Source organism: Mangifera indica, chromosome 3, assembly GCF_011075055.1.
Source record: "Mangifera indica cultivar Alphonso chromosome 3, CATAS_Mindica_2.1, whole genome shotgun sequence".
NCBI classification, from domain to species: domain Eukaryota; kingdom Viridiplantae; phylum Streptophyta; class Magnoliopsida; order Sapindales; family Anacardiaceae; genus Mangifera; species Mangifera indica.
The window spans coordinates 11297998-11318405 of NC_058139.1; the positions used below are offsets into that span (position 1 = coordinate 11297998).

The following is a 20408-nucleotide window of genomic DNA, read 5'->3' on the forward strand; positions in this document are numbered from 1 at the left end:
CTTTGAATCCAGACGAAAGCTAACCGAAGGGAGAACCATCACAACGAGGGAGAGAGCAGTTGTCATTCACTAAAAAATTTGAAAGGGGGAAATGTCACTTTTCAAAACTTAATCCTAAGGGAGAAAATGTTAGTTTTTCAAGCTAAAGGGAAAAATTGTTATAAATTTTTAGGATTTTAAGGTTTAAGAGAATAATAACGATTTTATCATTTCTTTTAACAAAAAATTTTAATAGAAATTAATTCATAGGTGAGTATGTTTTTAAGATTAAGATAAGACTTAGGTGGGAAATAGTCTTTTGCCCTTCTAGTTATGATTCTTTGCAATCTTCAGAGTGAGCTAGAAGTGCACACCATTGTGCATCTCTTCCATGCTTCCTCTCCATGTTCCTTATTTTATGTGTTCGGGATATTTTGATTGTGTTATTTGAAATGTTTGTTTGGACATCTCTTACGAAATTCTTGTTATTGAATGTCAGAGTTCCAAATTAAGGCTTGCTGGAGTGCAATGTAATCGGCCTTAATTCAGGTTGGCGATAGATTTGAGAAGCTCAGGAAGAGTAAAGTATGAAACCTTTATCATTACCTCATTACATTCAACTTTCAAAGAAAAGAGAGACACAGAGAGAAAATGCAATTTCAATAGCCTTAGTTTAGTTCAGTGATATTTGATATAACTCCAGAAAAAAATGGATAAAAGATCTTTTGCCATATAAGAAGGTTCATATTCATCTTTAATCAAACAAACGTTAAAACTTTACCCACATTGGAAAAACAATAAGTACTTTCAAGGGATACCAGAAGCTGCCGTGCCATCAAAGCCCCGTCGGAGTGATTGAGATTGAGATCAAGAGGGTGAATTTTGTTTCTATAGTGAAATAATCCTTTAAGAAGTGACAGTAGTGTAAAACTGGCTTCACTATCAACCAAAGAGGAGCAACAAACACTTCTTCCTTCTCTGAGAGCAAAGTCTCATTTTTAAACTAATGAGCTTGAGGTTAAGAGAAGATGAAGATGAAGATGGAAATGGAAAATGGAAGAGACTAAACCGATCGGTTGCACCTATTTATCTTGAAACTGTATCCACATGTATAGATGAAAATATATTAAAAAAATTGTGGTGCCATTGGTGGTGGCATAGGGTGGTGCTGGTCTTGATAGAATGTTGATATAATTTTGTAATAAATTATAAAATGATAGTTTTATCGTTTTAATATTATTATAAAAGTATAAAAGTAATCAAAGTTTTGATCTTTTTTATGTTTGTATCATAAAATTTAATCGAATTTACTAAAAAAATTTGATAAAAATTTAATAAAATATTGTTTTTAAAGTTTAATGGCGAGAAGGTGTAATTCAAAAAAAAAAATTGGAGAATAGTAATTTTTTCTCACATAAACAAACAAATCTTCTTCCAAGAGAAAAAAAATGAAAAGACAATTACTTAGATCGCCATGTTTTAAAAGTCAAATTAAAAAAATCATTTTTATATCATATTCATTCATTTAAAAATTAATTATTTTTTAATTTGGTTTTTTTGATACAGGTTAAGTAAACTTTTCAAGAAAAAAAAATGAAAGGGCTAAGCTCAACATGCTTTTATCTTATTAATCAAAATCATGAAGAGGAGGACACATAAATAGAAAGTAAAAATATATATATATTTTTTTATATTAAAAGAATAAGCTCGTTGATAATAAGTATTCATCTAAATTTTCGTATATTCTTAAAATTTAGCTTTCGACTCATAAATTCTTTTAAGAACTCACAATCTATATAAAAAAGTACATTTTCACAACCAATGTGAGTGAATTTGAAATACTTTTCCATCCCTTGAATACATAAATTAAAACTTTGTGAGTTAAAATTTAACTCTATTAATGAAAAATAATCTTAACACTATGTCAAAAAGTTATATTAATATATAACCTCTACTTAATTTACTTTTTAAATTAAAAAAAGAATTTTTTGCATATCTAATTTATTATCATCATTGTATTTTTCCTCTTTTATTTTCACCGTGTTGTTCTTTATAGATGGTTTTGATATATTTAGGTTGGATAGGTGATGATGGTGACAACTGAGTTTTCAAATATTGAATTGCATGGGTTGAATGGTAGAATTTTAAACTTATAAAAAGACTAAATTATTATGTGTAATGGTTACAATAGATTTGGGTTTAAGTGGCTAGCGAATCTTATTGGTATGGGCTTCGATGACAAGCATTTTTAGTGGGTCTGAATTTGAAGGAGTAACAATTTCGGCTATTAAAGTTTTTAATATTAAATTATAAAGATTAAATCATGGGTTTTTCAAATATTTAAAAAAAAAATTATACTATCATATTTAAAATGTTAATGTGATATCAAAGGTTTTTTCTTTTTTAAAATTTATACAATAAAATTACTATTTACCCTCGTTATGTTAATTTCTTTCCTTGAAGTTAGGTTTTGAAAATGAAAAAGCTTTTATGTTAAGCGGCAAAAGCGTTTTAAAGCCAAACCTTGGCGGGGTTAATGTAAATCACTTTATACGGTATCATATAAAGACACCGAAAGCTCGTATTTCCAATACTAAAACTGACAAGGGTTTTACAAAATCTAGGGTTTTAGTTTTAATCAGAGAAGCCATATGGCGGAGGAAGCAGCGATAGAAGTCAACGAGACTAACGAGGCCATCGAAGACATGGATCTCGAAGCAGGCGGAGACGAAAACGCCGAGTCCAAGGCGAAGCGTTCGAGGGAGGAGGAAGAGGAGGGGGACGGGAACGGTGATGTTTTGAAGAAGCAGAAGCTTGATGAGAACGAGAAGTCGATGGAGGAGGAGCGGTTGGAGAAAAAGCTAGGAGGCACGGAGGAGAATAATGGCTCGGGTCTGGTCACTTTGGGTCCGAAGGTGTTCCGGTCTTCGGTTGAGATGTTCGATTACTTTTACAAGATTCTTCACTTTTGGCCTCCCAATTTGAATGTCAACAAGGTATGATGTCTAGTTTTGTTTATTTTAAGAGATTTGGAATATAAGTAATTGACGAACTAACAGTTAACAAAGGTATTTTGTTTTGAATTAATGAACTAAAGTACGTAACAAGCAATAAATATAAAATTTTGGGGAATTCTGAAAGAAAATTACGCTATAAAATTTTTGTGCTCTTGTTTAGCTTAGTGAAGTTTATCTTTTTAAACCAAATTTGTAATTTTTAATAATGCGGTGAAATGGTAATGTATTGTCACTTGAAGGCTTGAGGGTTAGAAGTTATACACTTGTTATACTTGATTACAAAGTCATCTTATATATGCAGCATATAGGATTTATACGTAGTTGAGGTTATATTCTAATTAAAATTTGGCTTCTGATATGTATAAATATGGATTCATATGCACGCATTGACCTTGAAACAATATTGAAGTTATATAATTTTATAATAAGTAATACTATGCATACCCACTTTGAATACACACTTATGTGTGTCATCATGTGATTGAATGTTACTTTGTTCTTAATTCAAAATTATCTAATCACATGGTGATACACATCAAGTATGTACTCAAGATAGGTATGCATAGTTTTATTATTTTATAATATTTGCAGATTTAGAGGGAAAAATAATACAATGGCTTTAAGGATAGCTATATTTATGGAACAGAGTGATGGGAGGTTAAAAGTAACACGCATGTAATGTATGTGGCTGAAATGAGAATTTCCAGGTGGAATACAGGAGAGGTTTAGGCAAGAGATGAGTAAATCTGCCAAAAGGTATAGCAGCTATCAAAGATCAGTAGATAGATGCCACCCCTCTTTTTGTAGGAATATCTTTAAGAAGAACTACAGTATTGGGGGAGGGGAGAAAAAAGTTAGAGCTATGGTGTGGATGAAGCTGTGGCATTTGAAAAAATTTTTACAAGCTCAATTTCAGAATTATAAGATTTTTTTTGGCATATAAGCTTTGGCTTAATGATTTTATCTTTCCTATGATTTAGACACCTCCTATGTGGTAGGTTAGCTGCTTCTAGATGCACTTGGAGTGCAGTTTGACATAGTGTTCTGTTAAGACTAAATAGCTCTCTTTGAGAATGAATCAACTTCATATGAGGTGCCCTTTTTATTCACTATTTTTTTCCTGTTTGGACTAAATCTTTATTAATGACTATTGTATGTTGAGTAATGAGAGACATCTCTGGTGGTAATGAGTAGCATGGGGCCAGGGATGAGTAGATCACACGTGTTAATTGTACCAATCAAATTGAAAAGTTCGGTATAGCGGTTGCTTTTAGTTTAGACTCAGCTTAATGGCGCGATCTTTCCAATGCTTCTTGGTTTGCAAATGGCAACATATTTCTCAGTTATTAGAGTGTGTTGTGCACTCCTTTAATATATGCAATTCTTTGTGCTTTAATGTTGGTTTGCACTGAACTTCCTTTTCACCTATCTATGTAGCTCATTTCGTATAACTTGCGCTGGATTGTTGCTTTATAGTATACTACTTTATGATCTGTATGTGCAGTGTTTCAATTAAACAAGTCTTGTGCTCGGTGTGTGTTTCAGTATGAGTACATGGTGTTGCTTGAGTTGCTGAAACAAGGTCATGCAGAAGCTGATAGAAAGATTGGAGGAGGTGTGCAAGCTATACAAGTCCGGTACCACCCAACTTGGAAAAGCAGGTGCTTTTACGTCATTAGAGAGGATGAATCTGTCGAAGATTTCAGCTTCAGGAAGTGTGTGGATCATATACTCCCCTTACCTGAAGACATGAAAATTAAAGCTGATGCCAACAAGGCATTGGGTGGTGGCGGTGGCAAGGGTCGCGGAGGAAAAGGTGGCCATGGAAGAGGTGGGCATGGCCGTGGGAGAGGTGTTAAGTCTTAAATTTATATTGGGATGGAGTTGGTCCCCGATTGAAAGTGGTTTGTAGACTCATATTCTGTGTATCCAGCTAAACTGCTGTATTATCCAATTTTTTGGTATTAAAACTTATCCTTAATTATTGTGGCCAAATAGTAGTTTTCAATGGGCCTAGGCACCGTTATTACAAGGCCGTGCTCTGTAAATTAGATTTGATTGAAGCCTGCTCAGATTTCTTCTGTTTAGGTTCTCACAAGTCACAAGACGTATTAAAGGAAATAAATGTTAAGTTTTGACTTAACTCAAATTCTAATCCCTTATTATTGAAAATGCAACAAATCTAACACAGCCCCGCCTGCTTTACGACTTTTAATATGATCAGTCTTAAATGTTAAGATTAAAAAAACAATATAAAACCAACAAATCGCTCTAAACAAGAAGCAACTGGGTTCTTTTTTACACAAAAATTCATAAAAGAAGCAAGGACAAAGTTTTATATACTTGATGGAAAATATTAGTTTCTGATAATTCTCAATTGGCATCATGAAGTAATAAGTGTAAAATTAAAAGAAAAAAGGGAAAGATCATTCATCTAATAGTAAAGATTCTCGAATGGCAATTATACGGCTGGCTTGAGAAAAGTTGGTGGAGATATGTACAATAAGAGGGAATTTCTAGTTTTAAAACACTTTTTCACTCTTAATTGATATATATATCTATATATATATAATATTTTTTTATTTAAAATCAAATATAAATAAACTTTTTTAATCTAAAATTAAATTCTATTAAAGAGTAAACTTTGAAACAAACATTTTACAGAAGTCTTTCAACGAAAACAAAAAAACAAACCAAAATATAGCAAAGTCAAGTATTAACAACTAAGTGAATCTGGTTACATAAATCGTATGATTTTTTAGTCTTACACTCGAAAATCGAAATTTTAGTTATGAATCTGTTTTTATAATAATGAGAAAATGCCTTCTTTTTCTTCTCTCTCTCTCTCTCAATATAAATGGAAAATAAATAAATAATCTAGTAACTCTCTAAACACACGCTAATCAATAATAAATATTAACGCCCAATTATCATACATTCATGCATTAGCCCGTTTTATCCCTTGAGGCGGCGCACGTTCTTCTAGGATTTACTACTCTTTGCATTCAATATATATCATTCATGCCTATCTCCTCTCAACACTACTACTTTCCATTCTTTCATATTTTCTCACTTTATATACAACTTGTATTTACGCAAGAACCAGAATCCATCCATCAATCTTATAATCTCTGGCAAGTATGGACACTCATTCTACAAACAACTATGAACTCATCCCCAATGTTGACGAACAAGATCCCTTTGTTTTTCTTTCACAACTTCTTTCACTGGATGTAGGGTAAGATTAGTGTTTGTGTTGTTATTATTGTTACTTTTAGAAAATTAATAACTTGTTTGAATCCTTTCTGTTTTTGGTTTAGGATGGACTGGGAAAATGAAATGGCCATTCAGGGGGATTTAATGGAGGCGTTTCCCTTAATGGAAAGCTTAACTGATCCTTTGTATACATCAATGGATATTGTTTCAACCCCAGCGGTGACTCAAGGTGAGATACTCATAGTCAAATATAATAAGATATATAGAGATTACATTTTAACTAACTGCTATTACTTTTTCTTATTGTCACTGCAGTGGATGGGGTATCTTGCGATTATGGAAACGGGTTTAGCCCGATGAGTGCGTTGGGTCCTTCATTTGATCCTGAGAAACAACACGAACTAATGTTTTGTAACAATGGTGGAACATTTTCAGAAGCGAAACTTGAAAAGAAGGAAATTAGAAGGGGCAAAGAAGTTGGGAGAACTGGAAGTCCCAAATTATTGTCAATAGAAAGTATTTCGAAGTACTTTTACATGCCCATAACGAAAGCAGCTAAAGAACTTAATGTTGGTTTGACACTGCTGAAGAAAAGATGTAGAGAGTTGGGAATCAAAAGGTGGCCTCACAGGAAGCTTATGTCGCTTCAAACCCTAATCAAGAATGTCCAGGTTTTTATTCTCTCTTTGAATTTATCTTTCTCTTTATTGTTAAGTATATCATATTATATATATTCAAAGTGTAATATGGAAGTTGCTTAATTGTATAGGAGTTAGAGGATGAAGAGGGGAATGAAGGGAAATTGAAAGAAGCAGTAGAGGTGTTAGAGAGAGAGAAGAAAATGATGGAGGAGCTGCCAGATTTACAAATGGAGGAGAAAACTAAAAGGCTGAGACAAGCGTGTTTCAAGGCCAACTACAAGAAGAGGAGGGCGATGGTAATGGGATTGATGGATTTAGTGCAAGATTCCTGTAGTAGCAGCGGCGGTTCAGTGTACAAGAGTAATCATGAAGAAGATGAAGAACTTAGAGCCCTCTTTTCCGATTGTTCTTCCTACAATACTAATTTCTAAGAATTTTCTTTTTAGCATTAGTTTCTGGATCTAGTTAGTATGTGTGAAAGATTATTATTTTGTTTGTTTAAATATAATAGTAGTGATGTTCATGTATGTTTATATATCAGCAGGCACTTGAGAAATCAGTTGATCAAGTGTTACACATGTACTATTACCCTCCTTTTAATTACAACATTGAATGTTTTTTTTTTTTGTTTTCTTGTAATTTGATTTGGTTAAAGAGCAATTCTTACTCACTTTCTTTCTATTTTGGGATGTCTTCTACCATTCATATGCATGATTAATTTATAGAATAATATTATATGTATCTAGATTTGGTACTTAAAAAAGTATCGCTCATACAACAATCACCATGTTAGTTTGCTTCCACACATTAATTAGATAAAAAAAAATTCAATAAAACACATAACTTTTAGTCGAATAATAAATTTAGTGTATATCTTAAACATCCAACTTTCACAAATCAACCCATTGTTTACCTTCACCATTGTTCATCATCCTTTATTAATGTCACAAGACTTCTTCGACTTTTTTTCTAAAGTTAGATTTGTCACAAAATTAGACTTCACTGGACCTTCTACTGGACCTGTTAAGGTTGGATTTGTTTGAAATATTGTTACACTTGAATGTCTATTAGTTATATGAAATATTTGTATTACGTGTATTGACTTCCTTTTATATTCTCCTTTGTATTTGCACTAATAATTAATCTTTTTGACATTATGAACTTTCTTGAAGTTTTTTTTTTAGGATGAACAGTTTGGCTGGGGGAAATTTTTTTAAGAAATCACATATTAGTGATGTTGTTTATTTTGGTGAAAATTTGTAGTATATGGTTGACTTTTGTTGTTTAAGTTTTTTATTTTTTTTCTAATTCTTTTTTTCAATAATTTAAATAATATCGATCAAACAACTCTTAGAATTAATTACTCTTCACTCACTAACTTTGAACTTGACGTTCATGTTGCATCAGAGTTCTAAAAATAATCAAACACAATATGAGAATGGTTTATTTTCATTTCAATGTAGTAGATGTAATTTTATTTATATATAATCATCTTTTTATTCATTATTGTGAATTTTTTTTTTTCAAACTCTTCTTTCCACCTTGTTCATTCATTATTTTATTCAAATTTGGACTATTTTAATAGTAGTAAATTAGGTTAATAATTATGAAAAAATAGACGTTATAAGAAGTTTAGAGAAGGAATAGGAGATCAAGAATTGTATGCTTTTTTATTCATTAAATAATCACATACAAGACTACAAAAACTATGGGAATAAGAGGGTTTTGAAGTTATTATACAATCTACAATAAAAAAGATATGATAGAGACATGAAATACATGACATTAGCTTGTTCTTGTAATGACAAGTCTAGAAGTAAATGCAAAAATACTTTTAAAATACATTTAGTGACAAAAACCAATTGTAAGGCTAGTATTCTGTTGGCAAATGGAAAATATGTTCAGTTGTATTTGATCATAACCATAAACTTAGTAGTTTTGTCAAAACTAGATACTTCAAGAGCAATCAAATAACACATTTGTTTATGAAATGGATGCTTGAAGTGAATGATAGAGCTGGAATTTGATCAAATATAAATTTCAATGCTCTGTTAGTTGATACAATTGGTGCTAAGAATTTTTCATTCCAACATAGAGATCATAGGAACTTTATTAAAAAAGTAAAGAGGCTAGGACTTGGTGCTAGAGATATATTTATTTTTAAAAATATTTTCTAAAAATGAAAAATGAGAATTCAAATTTATTCTACGTAATTCATTTAGATGAAGAGGGTTGATTTAAAAATGTTTTATGAATTGATGCTAGAAGTAGAGTTGCATTTAAAAAATTTGGTGACATTCGACATTATATATTTAACCAATAAATATAATATGTCGTTTGGTGTTTTTGTTGGTATTAATTATCAAGGTCATTCAACACTTTTAGGTTATGGATTAAACTCCAATGAAGACATAAAAGACATTTATATGACTTTTTTAATTTTGACTTACACGTATGTTAAATTGTGCTCATAAGAAAATCATTACTAATCAAGATAAGACAATGCAAGAACTGTTTGATATTATGTCAAAATTTGTTGAGCTATGGAAGACTATTTTAGGATGAACAATTTGCCGGTAGATAATATTAATGATGTTGTTTGTTTTGGTGAAAATTTGCACCATATTGTTGGCTTACCCTCTTTATATTTATAATTCACTCTTTAGAACATGATGAGATCTGGAAATATGGATTGCATTAGTTAATTTATCTTGCACCTTCTTATTAGAACTTTGATTTTTGATTCAATGTAAGTTTATTGCACCTCTTTTATACATATATGGTTCTACCTAAATTGAGTTAACATGATTTTATGTGTGGATATAAGGAGATTTCCAGCAAATTATAATGACCTAGAATGCAGCAGAAAGTAATTGGTTGGATGGGTTGACCTTACATTGCTTTATATAGTGAATTAATTGTGGCAGATGGTTAACACAATTCAAAGAGTTTATTTTAGGTGGTGACATTTTTATTTAACTTTTCTATTTCTTGTGTTGAGTAATACTATATGTATCTATTTTTGGTGCACAAATAGATACACGCTTATATATATAATCATATAATTGAGTGTTATTTTATTATTAATTCAAAAGCATCCAATTATATGATGACACATATAAGTATGTACCTATTTGTGTACTTAAAATGAGTACATATAGTTTTATTGTTCAAGAAAACTATACGTATATACTTTTAAATATATATGTTATGTTTCATTATGTCATTGGATAATTTTGAATTAAGAATAAAGTAATATCAAATCATATAATAATACATCATATAATTATATAATAATACATTATATATAAACTTATTTATATATTTAAAAGTGTTTATGTATGGCACTGTTCGTGATTTTTGATGTATGTGTTCATTTTGCGTCAGTTACTTGTGTGTAAAAAGTAGGATTTATAAATGTCATTGTAATTGCAAACCTAAAGGCATCATATGTTTACATCATCATGGATGACAACCTTGTAAATCTTTTGATAAGATGTATTCAATAGGCATACCGCAAATGAGTGATTTAATTTCGTTGAGTGTTTTTATTCTTGAATATTGATATTGAATAAGTTAAATGGAGAAACTTGATAGATTGGTCTTGACAAGTTTTTAAGTTTTTTTTTTATCCTTCTTTTTTCAGTAATATACACAAAATCCAATTAGACAACAATTATGATTAAGTACTCTTCGTTCACTAACTTTGAACTTGTATTGGTGTTGCATTTGAGTTTTAAAGAAGAAAGAGTGCAAGATGTAACTTTATTTCTATATAATCATCGCTTTATTCATTAATATAATTTTAATTTTTTTTTCAAGTTTTTGTTTTTACCTTTTTCATTGTTTTATTTTATTCTAATACTGACCATTTTAATATCAAAAAATGAGGTAAGTTGTTATGAAGAAATAGACTATACACAAAGTTTAGAGGAGGAATAGGAATGTAAGCCTGGAATGCTTTTTGATTTAATAGATAATCCAGTTCAAGACTACAAAAGCTATAAAAACAAGAGAGGTTTTGAAGATATTATGTAATCTACTTCAAAAAAAAGATGACAAAGATGTGAAATACAGGACATTGGTTTGTTCTTGTAATGGTAAGTCTAGAAATAAATGAAGAAATAAATGCTTTTAAAATGCATATGGTGACAAAAACTAATTGTAAGACTCAAATTTGTGTAAGTAAACGTTTGGACGGTTATGGAAAATATGTTCAGTTATAGTAAATCATATTCATGAACTCAGTAGTCTTGTCAAGACTAAATACTTAAAAAGCAATTGAATAATACATACGTATATAAAAGGGAAACTTGAAGTCAATGACAAGGTTCAGATTAAATCAAATAAAAATTTCAATGTCTTGTTTGTTTGTTGAAGCTTGTAATGCCAAAAATTTATCATTCCTTCAGAGAGAGAGAGAGAGAGAGAGAGAGAGAGAGAGAGAGAGAGAGAGAGAGAGAGAGAGAGAGAGAGAGAGTATAAGAACTACATTGAAAAATTAAGGATGTTAAAACTTGATGCTACAAATGCTTATGCAATCCAAAAATATTTTTTAAAAATGTAAAATGAGAATTCAAATTTTTTTCTACATAATGATTTAGATGAAGAGGGTTAATTTACAAATGTTTTATGGGTGGATGCAATGGGTAAAACTATTTTTAAAAAATTATGTGACATTCAACACTACCTCTCTAACTAACAAATATAGTGTCATTTGATACTTTTGTTGGTGTTAATTATCATGGTAATTCAACACTATTAGATTGTATGTTATCTCTATGGATGACACAAAGACATTTATATGACTTTTTCAATCTAGGCTTGCACGCATGTTGAACTATGCTTCAAAGGCAATAATTAGTGATCAAGAAAGGACAATACAAAATGCAATCAAGATTGTGTTCCCCGGTACATGACATTGATGGTGTTTATGCCATATAATAAGGAAATTACATGAAAAATTAAGAGGTTATAGTGAATACAAATATTTTTTTTTTTTTTGAAAAATGTCAAGTATGATTTGTTAACAAGTGACAAGTTTGACAAATGTTAGTAAACACAACCTTCATAATAATGTATGTCTACTTGGATTAAATAATGAATGACAACGTTTGGTGCCAGCTTTTGTAAAATATATTTTCAAGCAAATATGTCTATTATGCAACATAGTGAAATTATGCATTTATTCTTTGATAGTTATGTCATTTCAAATACCACTTTAAAATAGTTTAAGGAACAATATGAAAATATATTAAACCATATAGTGGAAAAAGAAAGGGAGACTAATTTTAAATATTTCAAATCATGGATCTCTTGTATAAACACTAATCTAATTGATAAATAATTTCAAAATACATACACCACTGTGAAATTCAAAGAATTTCTACAAGAGCTTGTTGTCATGCTCTATTGTAGATTGTCTTCTTCTAAAAAGGTTAATTCCTATATGAAATTTATAATAGAAATAAATATTATGGTTAGAGAGACTTACCCTTGTATTCCTTTTATGGGTTACTTTAATGAAGAAATTTGTGATGGTCCATGTAATTGTCAAATGTTTGAGTTAAGAGGAATTCTATGTTGACATACAATTGTTGTGCTGATTCACAAGCAAATTTCTCATGCACCGAACAATTCATTTTAAAACAATATGGATAAAAAACATAAATATATGTCAAACTAAAATCAAAATAAGTTATAATAGTTGAGACATTAATTTTAAAGGACAAAGGTTTGATAAATTATAAAATTTATTTAGCCATGTTGTAGATTTAGTATCAAAAAATGACTATGATTGTGATATGGCGATAAAAATGGTAAATAATATAAGAACAAGATGATGTGGAGTGCAAGATCTAGTGTTGGTAGAATTTTTAAAAAGTCCTAACAAGTCAAATATATATATATATATATATATATATATATATATATATATATATATATATATATATATATATATGTGTGTGTGTGTGTGTGTGTGTGTGTGTAGATAATGGCGATAAATAGAATTCTTATTCCCAGCTATTTGTTGCAAAAGACGTCCTCCATTAAAAAAATAAAAAAATAATCAAAAGCTAATCTTTCGGCGTTGATGAATAGTAAAGATTATTAAAATTAGAGTTGATGAATACAAGTTTTAACACTAAATGTGTTAGTATAAATTATGGATAAAAATAAAACACCCAAGACTCCAATTGAGGGATTACTTATAGCCTTTCCATGGTGTTTGGTAAAAGATTTTTAAAAATTATTATGATAATCTATCGTTTATTATTGACATTATCTTATTTATTTTTGTTAAGATATAAAAAATTTTGATAATATTTTATTACTAATAATAATTTTAAATATTAAATATTATAAAGTTAATTTTGATTTTGTTACAATTATATTATTATTTATTAATTTTTTAAGATAAAAATATTTTTATTTTTAATTAATATAATAAATAACATGAAGAATATTTTATAATAATTATACTTATCATATTTAAATAAAATTATATTTTAATGTCCTTTTATTATATCTAATCAAATACAATAATTATTTATAACTATCTATTTTTATCAAATATAGTAAGAATTTATATCAGTAGTATTAGGTAATTTATATTTCTTATCATCTCTCTTTTTTTTTTTTTTATAAATAAAAAATACTTAAACCAAATGCATCATTCATTCAATCGGCTTCTACATTTTGCCCATGCATTAATTCTTCATGGTTAAATCTCAATTTGTTAATTTTTTGCAATTAATCGTAGTCTTCAACTCGCTAGCTCCATTTCAAGGTTTGAAAAGAAAAGCAAATTTGGCAGGCAACCTGTAAATATTTCTGAGATTAATCGAGTACTCAAACTTAATATGTAAATATATAATATCAAATTGAATTGCATCCATTAGAGCATTCAAACTTAATTTCAAGTATTTTATGATATATCAGAATATTTCTCTGAAACCCAAAAGAAAAGTCAATTAATAACAAGTGAATTTAGTAATATAAATCGTATAAGTTTTTAGTCTTACACTTCGAAATTTTAGTTATGAATCTGTTTATATAATAATGAGTTTATGCCCTTTTCTCACCCTCCCTCTCTCTCGGTATTAGTGGAAAATAAATAAATAATCTAGTAACTCTCGCATTCTTCTAGAAGTTATTACTACTTACATTCCATATATATCATTCATATCTATCTTCTCTCAAAAATACTACTTTCCATTCTTTCATATTTTCTCACTTTTTATACAACTTATATTTACAAAACAACCATCAATTCTTATAATCTCTGGCAAGTATGGATACTCAGTCTACAAACAATGAACTCATCCCCAATGTTGATGATGAGGATCCCTTCGTTTTTCTTTCACAACTTCTTTCACTGGATGTAGGGTAAGATTAGAGTTTGTGTTATTATTCTTACTTTTAGAAAAATAATCAAACTGGGTCAACTTATTTGAATGCTTTCTGGTTTTGTTTTAGGATGGACTGGGAAAATGAAATGGCCATTCAGGTGGCTTTAATGGAAGCGACTCCTTTAATGGAAAGCTTAACTGATCCTTTGTATATATCAACGGATGTTGTTTCAACCCCAGCGGTGACTCAAGGTGAGATACTCATAGTCAAATATAACAATATAAATAGATTTCATTTTAACTAATTGCTATTACATATTCCTATTGTCACTGTAGTGAATGGGGTATTTTGCGATAATGGAAACGGGTTTAACCAGATGAACGAGTTGGGTCCTTCATTTGATCCTGAGAAACAACACGTACTCAAGTTTTGTAACAATGGAGGAACATTTTCAGAAGCGAAACGCGAAAAGAAGGAAATTAGAAGGTGCAAAGAAGTTGGAAGTACTGGAAGTCCAAAAACTTTGTCAATAGAAACTATTTCGAAGTACTTTTACATGCCCATAAAGAAAGCAGCTAAAGAACTCAATGTTGGTTTGACGACGCTGAAGAAAAGATGTAGAGAATTGGGAATCAGAAGGTGGCCTCATAGGAAGCTTACGTCACTTCAAACCCTAATCAAGAATGTCCAGGTTTTTATTCTCTCTTTGAATTTATCTTTCTCTTTATAACTAAGTGCGTGTGTGTGTGTGTGTGTGTATTCAAAGTGTAATATGGAATTTTCTTAACTGTATAGGAGTTAGAGGACGAAGAGGGGAATGAAGGGAAATTGAATGAAGCAATAGAGGTGTTAGAGAAAGAGAAGAAAATGATGGAGGAGATGCCAGATTTACAAATGGAGGAGAAAACTAAAAGGCTACGACAAACTTGTTTCAAGGCCAACTACAAGAAGAGGAAGGTGATGGTAATGGGAATGATGGATTCAGTGCAAGATTCTTGTAGTGGCAGTGGTGGTTCAATGTATGAAAATAATCAGGAAGAAGATGAAGAGCTTAGAGCCCTCTTTTCCGACTATTCTTCCTACAATACTAATTTCTGATTTCTATTTATTTTCATTAGTATCTGGTTCTAAATAGCATGTGTGAAAGAATAATAGTTTGTTTGTTTGAATACAGTAGTAGTGATGTTCTTGTATGTTTATGCATCGGCAGGCGCACTTGAGAATCAGTTGATCAAGTGTTACAGTATTGAATTTTTTTTTTTTTTTCTACAATTAGATTTGGTTAAAGAGCAATTCTTATTTGGTTGCTTCGTATTTTGAGATGGCTTTTGACCTTCAAATGCTTGATTAATTTATAGACCTATATTATATGCAGATGGATTGTGTACTTAAACAAGTACATAGCGGTTCATGTGGCAATTGCCACGTCAATTTGTTTCTACGTTAGACATTAAGTAGTAAAAAAAAATTTAATAAAACACCCAACTTTTAGTCGATGCATAAATTTAACATATATTTTAAACACCCAACTTTCATAAAATGACTCATTGTTTACTTTTACCATCGTCAACCATGGTTTGCTGGAAATGTCATAGAAATTATTCAATTCTTTTCCAAAGTTTTTTGTGTGTGTCTGTTCAAAGTGTAATATGGAATTTGCTTAATTGTATAGGGGTTACAGGATGAAGAGGGGAATAAAGGAAAATTGAAAGAAGCAATAGAGTTGTTAGAGAAAGAGAAGAAAATGACGGACGAGCTGCCAGATTTACAAATGGAGAAAACTAAAAGGCTAAGACAAGCTTGTTTCAAGGCTAACTACAAGAAGAGGAAGGTGATGGTAATGGGAATGATGGATTCACCATAGTCAACCATTGTTTGCTGAAAATGTTACAGGACTTCTTCAATTCTTTTCCAAAGTTGGTTTTGTTATAAAGTCAAACTTCACTAGATCTTTCGTTCGACCTATTAAAGTTGGATTTATTTGAAATATTATTACACTTGAATGTCTAATAATTATGTGAAATGTATGTGTTTCGTTTATTGGTTTCCTTTTATATGCTTCCTTGTATTTGCACTAATAATTAATTTTTTCGATATTATAAATGTTCTTAAACTTTGGTGTCAATAGCTAATATTGTATTGAAAGTTACGAATGACATTTTTTTAGGATGAACAATTTGGTAGGAAGAAAATTTTTTTAAGAAATCACATATTACTGATGTAATTTGTTTTGGTGAAAATTTGCAGTATATGGTTGGCTTACTCTCTTAAGTTTCAAAACTCACTGATGCGAACTTTGAAGATATGACACAAGACCCAACATTCAAAAAGATATTTTTCTCAGGATTGAATTGGTTTCGTCACTTAGATGACCCTTAACCTGAATCAATATGAAATCAAACGAACCTTGGTATTATTGATAGTGAATGCCACAAGATGAATCTTGATAAGTTCAAAGGGTTGGTAATTCAATAGTAGGCAAGCTATGCAAAAAGTCGGCCAAAGAATCTTTATTTATGATAAAAATTAAGTTTATATAGTGTCAACTTAACCCTAAACTACCTATGACCCAATGGACTTCTAAATTTCTCAAGCCCATTACCTAATTATCTACCCAAAACTCTAATTAAAATGTAATATGAAAATTGGACTCATCAAAGTCTAGCCCAGTCGCAAGAAAGATTAAAATTCATAAAAATCATAAAATTCTAAATTTGGTCAAACAAAAACTATATAATACACACTGAAATGACCTTTATTTGGGCTTATGAATTGGGTGCAACTAGCAAAGGTAGTTGTTGATATAGAGCTTGAAATGAGCTTTGCACTAATAGGTTACAAGCCCCGTAACTCCTTTCGGATCAAAAGTTATGGTCATTCAAAGTCTACATGCACGTTTTGGATTAGATTTCTCCATGGGCTTAGGCCTGAATCAGGTTGACCTCTCTGTTGGCTTTTTCGAGCATCTAGTCGTTCTTGAGTGAGCTAGTTTTAGTCTTTAAACCCTCCACGAGCCTTACTAAGGCTTGTTGCACCTTCTTAGCTATGCTCCTTGTAGTTGGCCTAATAAGAATGTATAACGAATCTCCTTGATAGCTTGATGCTCCCATGATGCCTCCATCACTCACTATTTAAAACATGAGGAGGTCTAGAAATAGGAATTGCATGAGTTAGTTTCTTTTGCACCTTCTCATAGAACTTTGATTTTTGGTTTAGTGTAAGTTTATTGCACCTCTTTATAAATATTTGGTTCTTCCTAAATTGAGTTGACATGATTTTATGTGTCGAAATAAAGAGATTTCCAATAATTCATAATGAGCTAGAATTATACTGAAGTAATTAGTTGGATGGGTGACCCTACAATGCTTTAGATAATGAATTAATTATGACAATAGTTAACACAATTAATAAAACTATGTGTATCCACTTTGTATATATAAATGAATATATATTTAATATATATCATTAAGTGATTAGTAATTTTGAATTATAGATAAAATAATACTCAATTATATGATGACACATCATATGTAAATATATTTATATATCAAAAAGTGGATACTCATAACATTGTTATAACATAATATGTAGAGTTTATTTTAGGTGGTGACATTTTGATTTAATCTGTTATTATTTCTTGTATTTCATTAGTACTGTGTTTTTTATTTTTACATGTTTTAGTAATAAAGCCCCATCTCATTTAAATAACTTTTTCCAAATTTTTGTTTCTACCTTGTTCATTGTATTATTTTATTCTAATTCAGATTATTTTAATATTAGTAAATTAGGTTAATAATTATGAAGAAATAAACAATACAAAAAGTTTAGAGAAAGCATATGAGCCTCAGTCTAGAATGCTTTTTGATTCATTAGATAATCTCATTAAAGACTACAAAAACTATAAGAATAAGAGGAGTTTTTAAACTATTATATGAACTACAACAAAAAGATGATGGAGACGTGAAATACATGACATTGGTTTGTTCTTATAATGTCAGGTCCAAAAGTAAATGCAAGAATGCTTTTAAAAAGCATCTAGTGACAAAAACTGATTGTACGACTCGTATTTGTGCAAGTATTTGTTTCTAATGGTAAATGACAAATATGTACTTAGTTGTATTGGATCATACCCATGAACTCAGTAGTTTTGTTAAGACTAAATACTTTAAGAGCAATCAAATAACGCATCTGTCTATGAAATGGAAGCTTGGAGTGAATGATAGGGTCGGGATTTGACCAAACAAAAATTTCAATGCCCTGTTAATTGAGGCAGGTGGTGTTGTGAATTTATCATTCCCACAGAGAGATTGTACAATAAGGAGGCTACGATTTGGAGCTAGAGATGCTTCTGTTTTTAAAAATGAAAAATGAGAATTCAAATTTTTTCTACATAATGGATTAAGATGAACAAGCTTGATTTAAAAATGTTTTATGAATGGATGCATGAAGTGGAGTTGCATTTAAAAATTTTGATGTCATTGTGACATTCAACACTATATATTTTACCAACAAATATGGCATGTCATTTGGTGCTTCTATTGGTGTTAATCATCAAGGTCATTTGACATTGTTAGGTTGTGGGTTAATCTCCAATGAAGACACGAAGGCATTTGTATGATTAATTTAATCTTAGCATGCATGTATGTTGAATTTTGTTCCTAAGAAAATTATCATTGGTCAAAATAAGACAATGGAAAATGCAATCTAGATTGTGTTCTCTGATACAGAACATAAACAGTGTTTGTAACATTTATTGAATAAGTTAAAAGGCTATGGTTAAAATGAATATATTAAGTTTTGCAAAATGTCTTGTACAATTAAGTAACAAGTGACAGGTTTAAAAACATTGGAATAGGTTCATTGATAAATACAACCTTTACAATAACACATTGCCACATGGATTATATAATGAAAGATATTGTAAGGTGTCAGGTTTTATAAGGTATGTTTACTAAGCAACATAGTGAAAATATGTATTCATTTTTTGATGGTTATGTCAATTAAAAACTATTTTAAAACAATTTGTAAAACTATATGAGAATTTATTGCATAATAAAGTGGAAAAAGAAAATAAGGCTTATTTTGAATCTTTCAAATTATAGATTTTTTGTATAAATAATTATCCAACTGTTTGAATCTTTCAAATTATAGGTCTTTTGTATAAATACTTATCCAACTAAGAAACAATTTCAAGATTCATATACCACCATGAAATTCAAATAATTTCAACAAGAGTTTAATATTAAGCTCTATTGTGGATTGTCTTTCTCTAAAGAGAATGATTCTTATATGAAATTTATAATAAGAGAAGATATTCTGGTTAGAAAGACTCTTCATCGTATTCTTTTTGTGGTTTTCTTTGATGAAGTTATTTGTGATATTGTAAATATGGATTGTTTGAATTTAGAGCAATTTTATATTAACATTCAATTGTTATGCTAATTTTATGTCGACATTTAGAGTAATTAGGGCTCAAACAACTCATATTCAACAGTTCACAAAGTGAAAATGTTTTTCAAATAGAGGTAAAAAAAAAAAAAAAGAGGCTCAACAATTTTTTCAACAAGATATCCTCATAATGTTTCATCCGTATATCTGTAATTCAAAAACCCACAGTTCCTTTTCTTTTATTATTATTCGACATTTCCCTCTATCCCTTTTGCCAAATATTCAGTCAAATACCTAAGCCAATGTTTCTTATTTCAATGCTACTTTTGAGCTTACTCTATGAGTAACTCACTTGAATAAGCCTTTTATTTACTTGAAAAAATGAGACAAAATGCCTACCTATGAACTTTGCAACTAAGTCTTGCATTAGGTTTGTTCATTTATAGTTGGTTCACAAATTCACTCAAGAATATTGAGAAATGGGTATCAATTAGATAATTTTTTAACCACTACTTATACAAAATTTATTCAAACCGCAAGAAAAGTGTTGAAGCTTTTAGGGTGTTTGATGAAATTTCCCAAAGAGATACTGTTGCTTAAAATGTTTCAATTTCATGGTACATATGTAACCAATGAACCCAACATGTTGTGTGTTTGTTTGTTAATATGAATAGCAAGTTGAATGAATATACATTGAATGATGTTACTTGTTTGCTTGTTTTTCAAGCTTATACGCAGTTTGGCCCGTTAGAATTTGGTGAGAAAGTTCATGGCTATATGGAATGTGATGTAAGGGCATAACTGTAATTCTTCA

General features: G+C 30.0%; 3 protein-coding genes across 3 annotated transcripts; all 3 read left to right on the plus strand.

Annotated features, from left to right (window-relative positions):
• The first annotated feature begins 2537 nt into the window (after positions 1-2537).
• On the plus strand, positions 2538-4991 carry LOC123210298 (protein EMBRYO DEFECTIVE 514-like). The gene is made up of 2 exons (XM_044628567.1): positions 2538-2975; positions 4542-4991. The coding sequence occupies exons 1-2, from the start codon at positions 2631-2633 to the stop codon at positions 4860-4862; spliced, it is 666 nt and encodes a 221-aa protein (XP_044484502.1). The 5' UTR covers positions 2538-2630; the 3' UTR covers positions 4863-4991.
• Positions 4992-6065: 1074 nt separating this feature from the next.
• On the plus strand, positions 6066-7438 carry LOC123209997 (protein RKD1-like). Its single transcript, XM_044628134.1, has 4 exons — positions 6066-6234; positions 6317-6441; positions 6528-6883; positions 6982-7438. Exons 1-4 carry the CDS (start codon positions 6137-6139, stop codon positions 7282-7284), a joined length of 882 nt encoding a protein of 293 aa, XP_044484069.1. The 5' UTR covers positions 6066-6136; the 3' UTR covers positions 7285-7438.
• A 7204-nt stretch (positions 7439-14642) lies between these two features.
• LOC123211125 (protein RKD2-like) lies at positions 14643-15520 on the plus strand (the record flags this gene model as incomplete). The annotated part of the gene is made up of 2 exons (XM_044629663.1): positions 14643-14891; positions 15020-15520. Coding segments are annotated over 2 exons (534 nt in total), but the record flags the coding sequence as incomplete, so codon positions are not given.
• Between the last annotated feature and the right edge of the window lie 4888 nt (positions 15521-20408).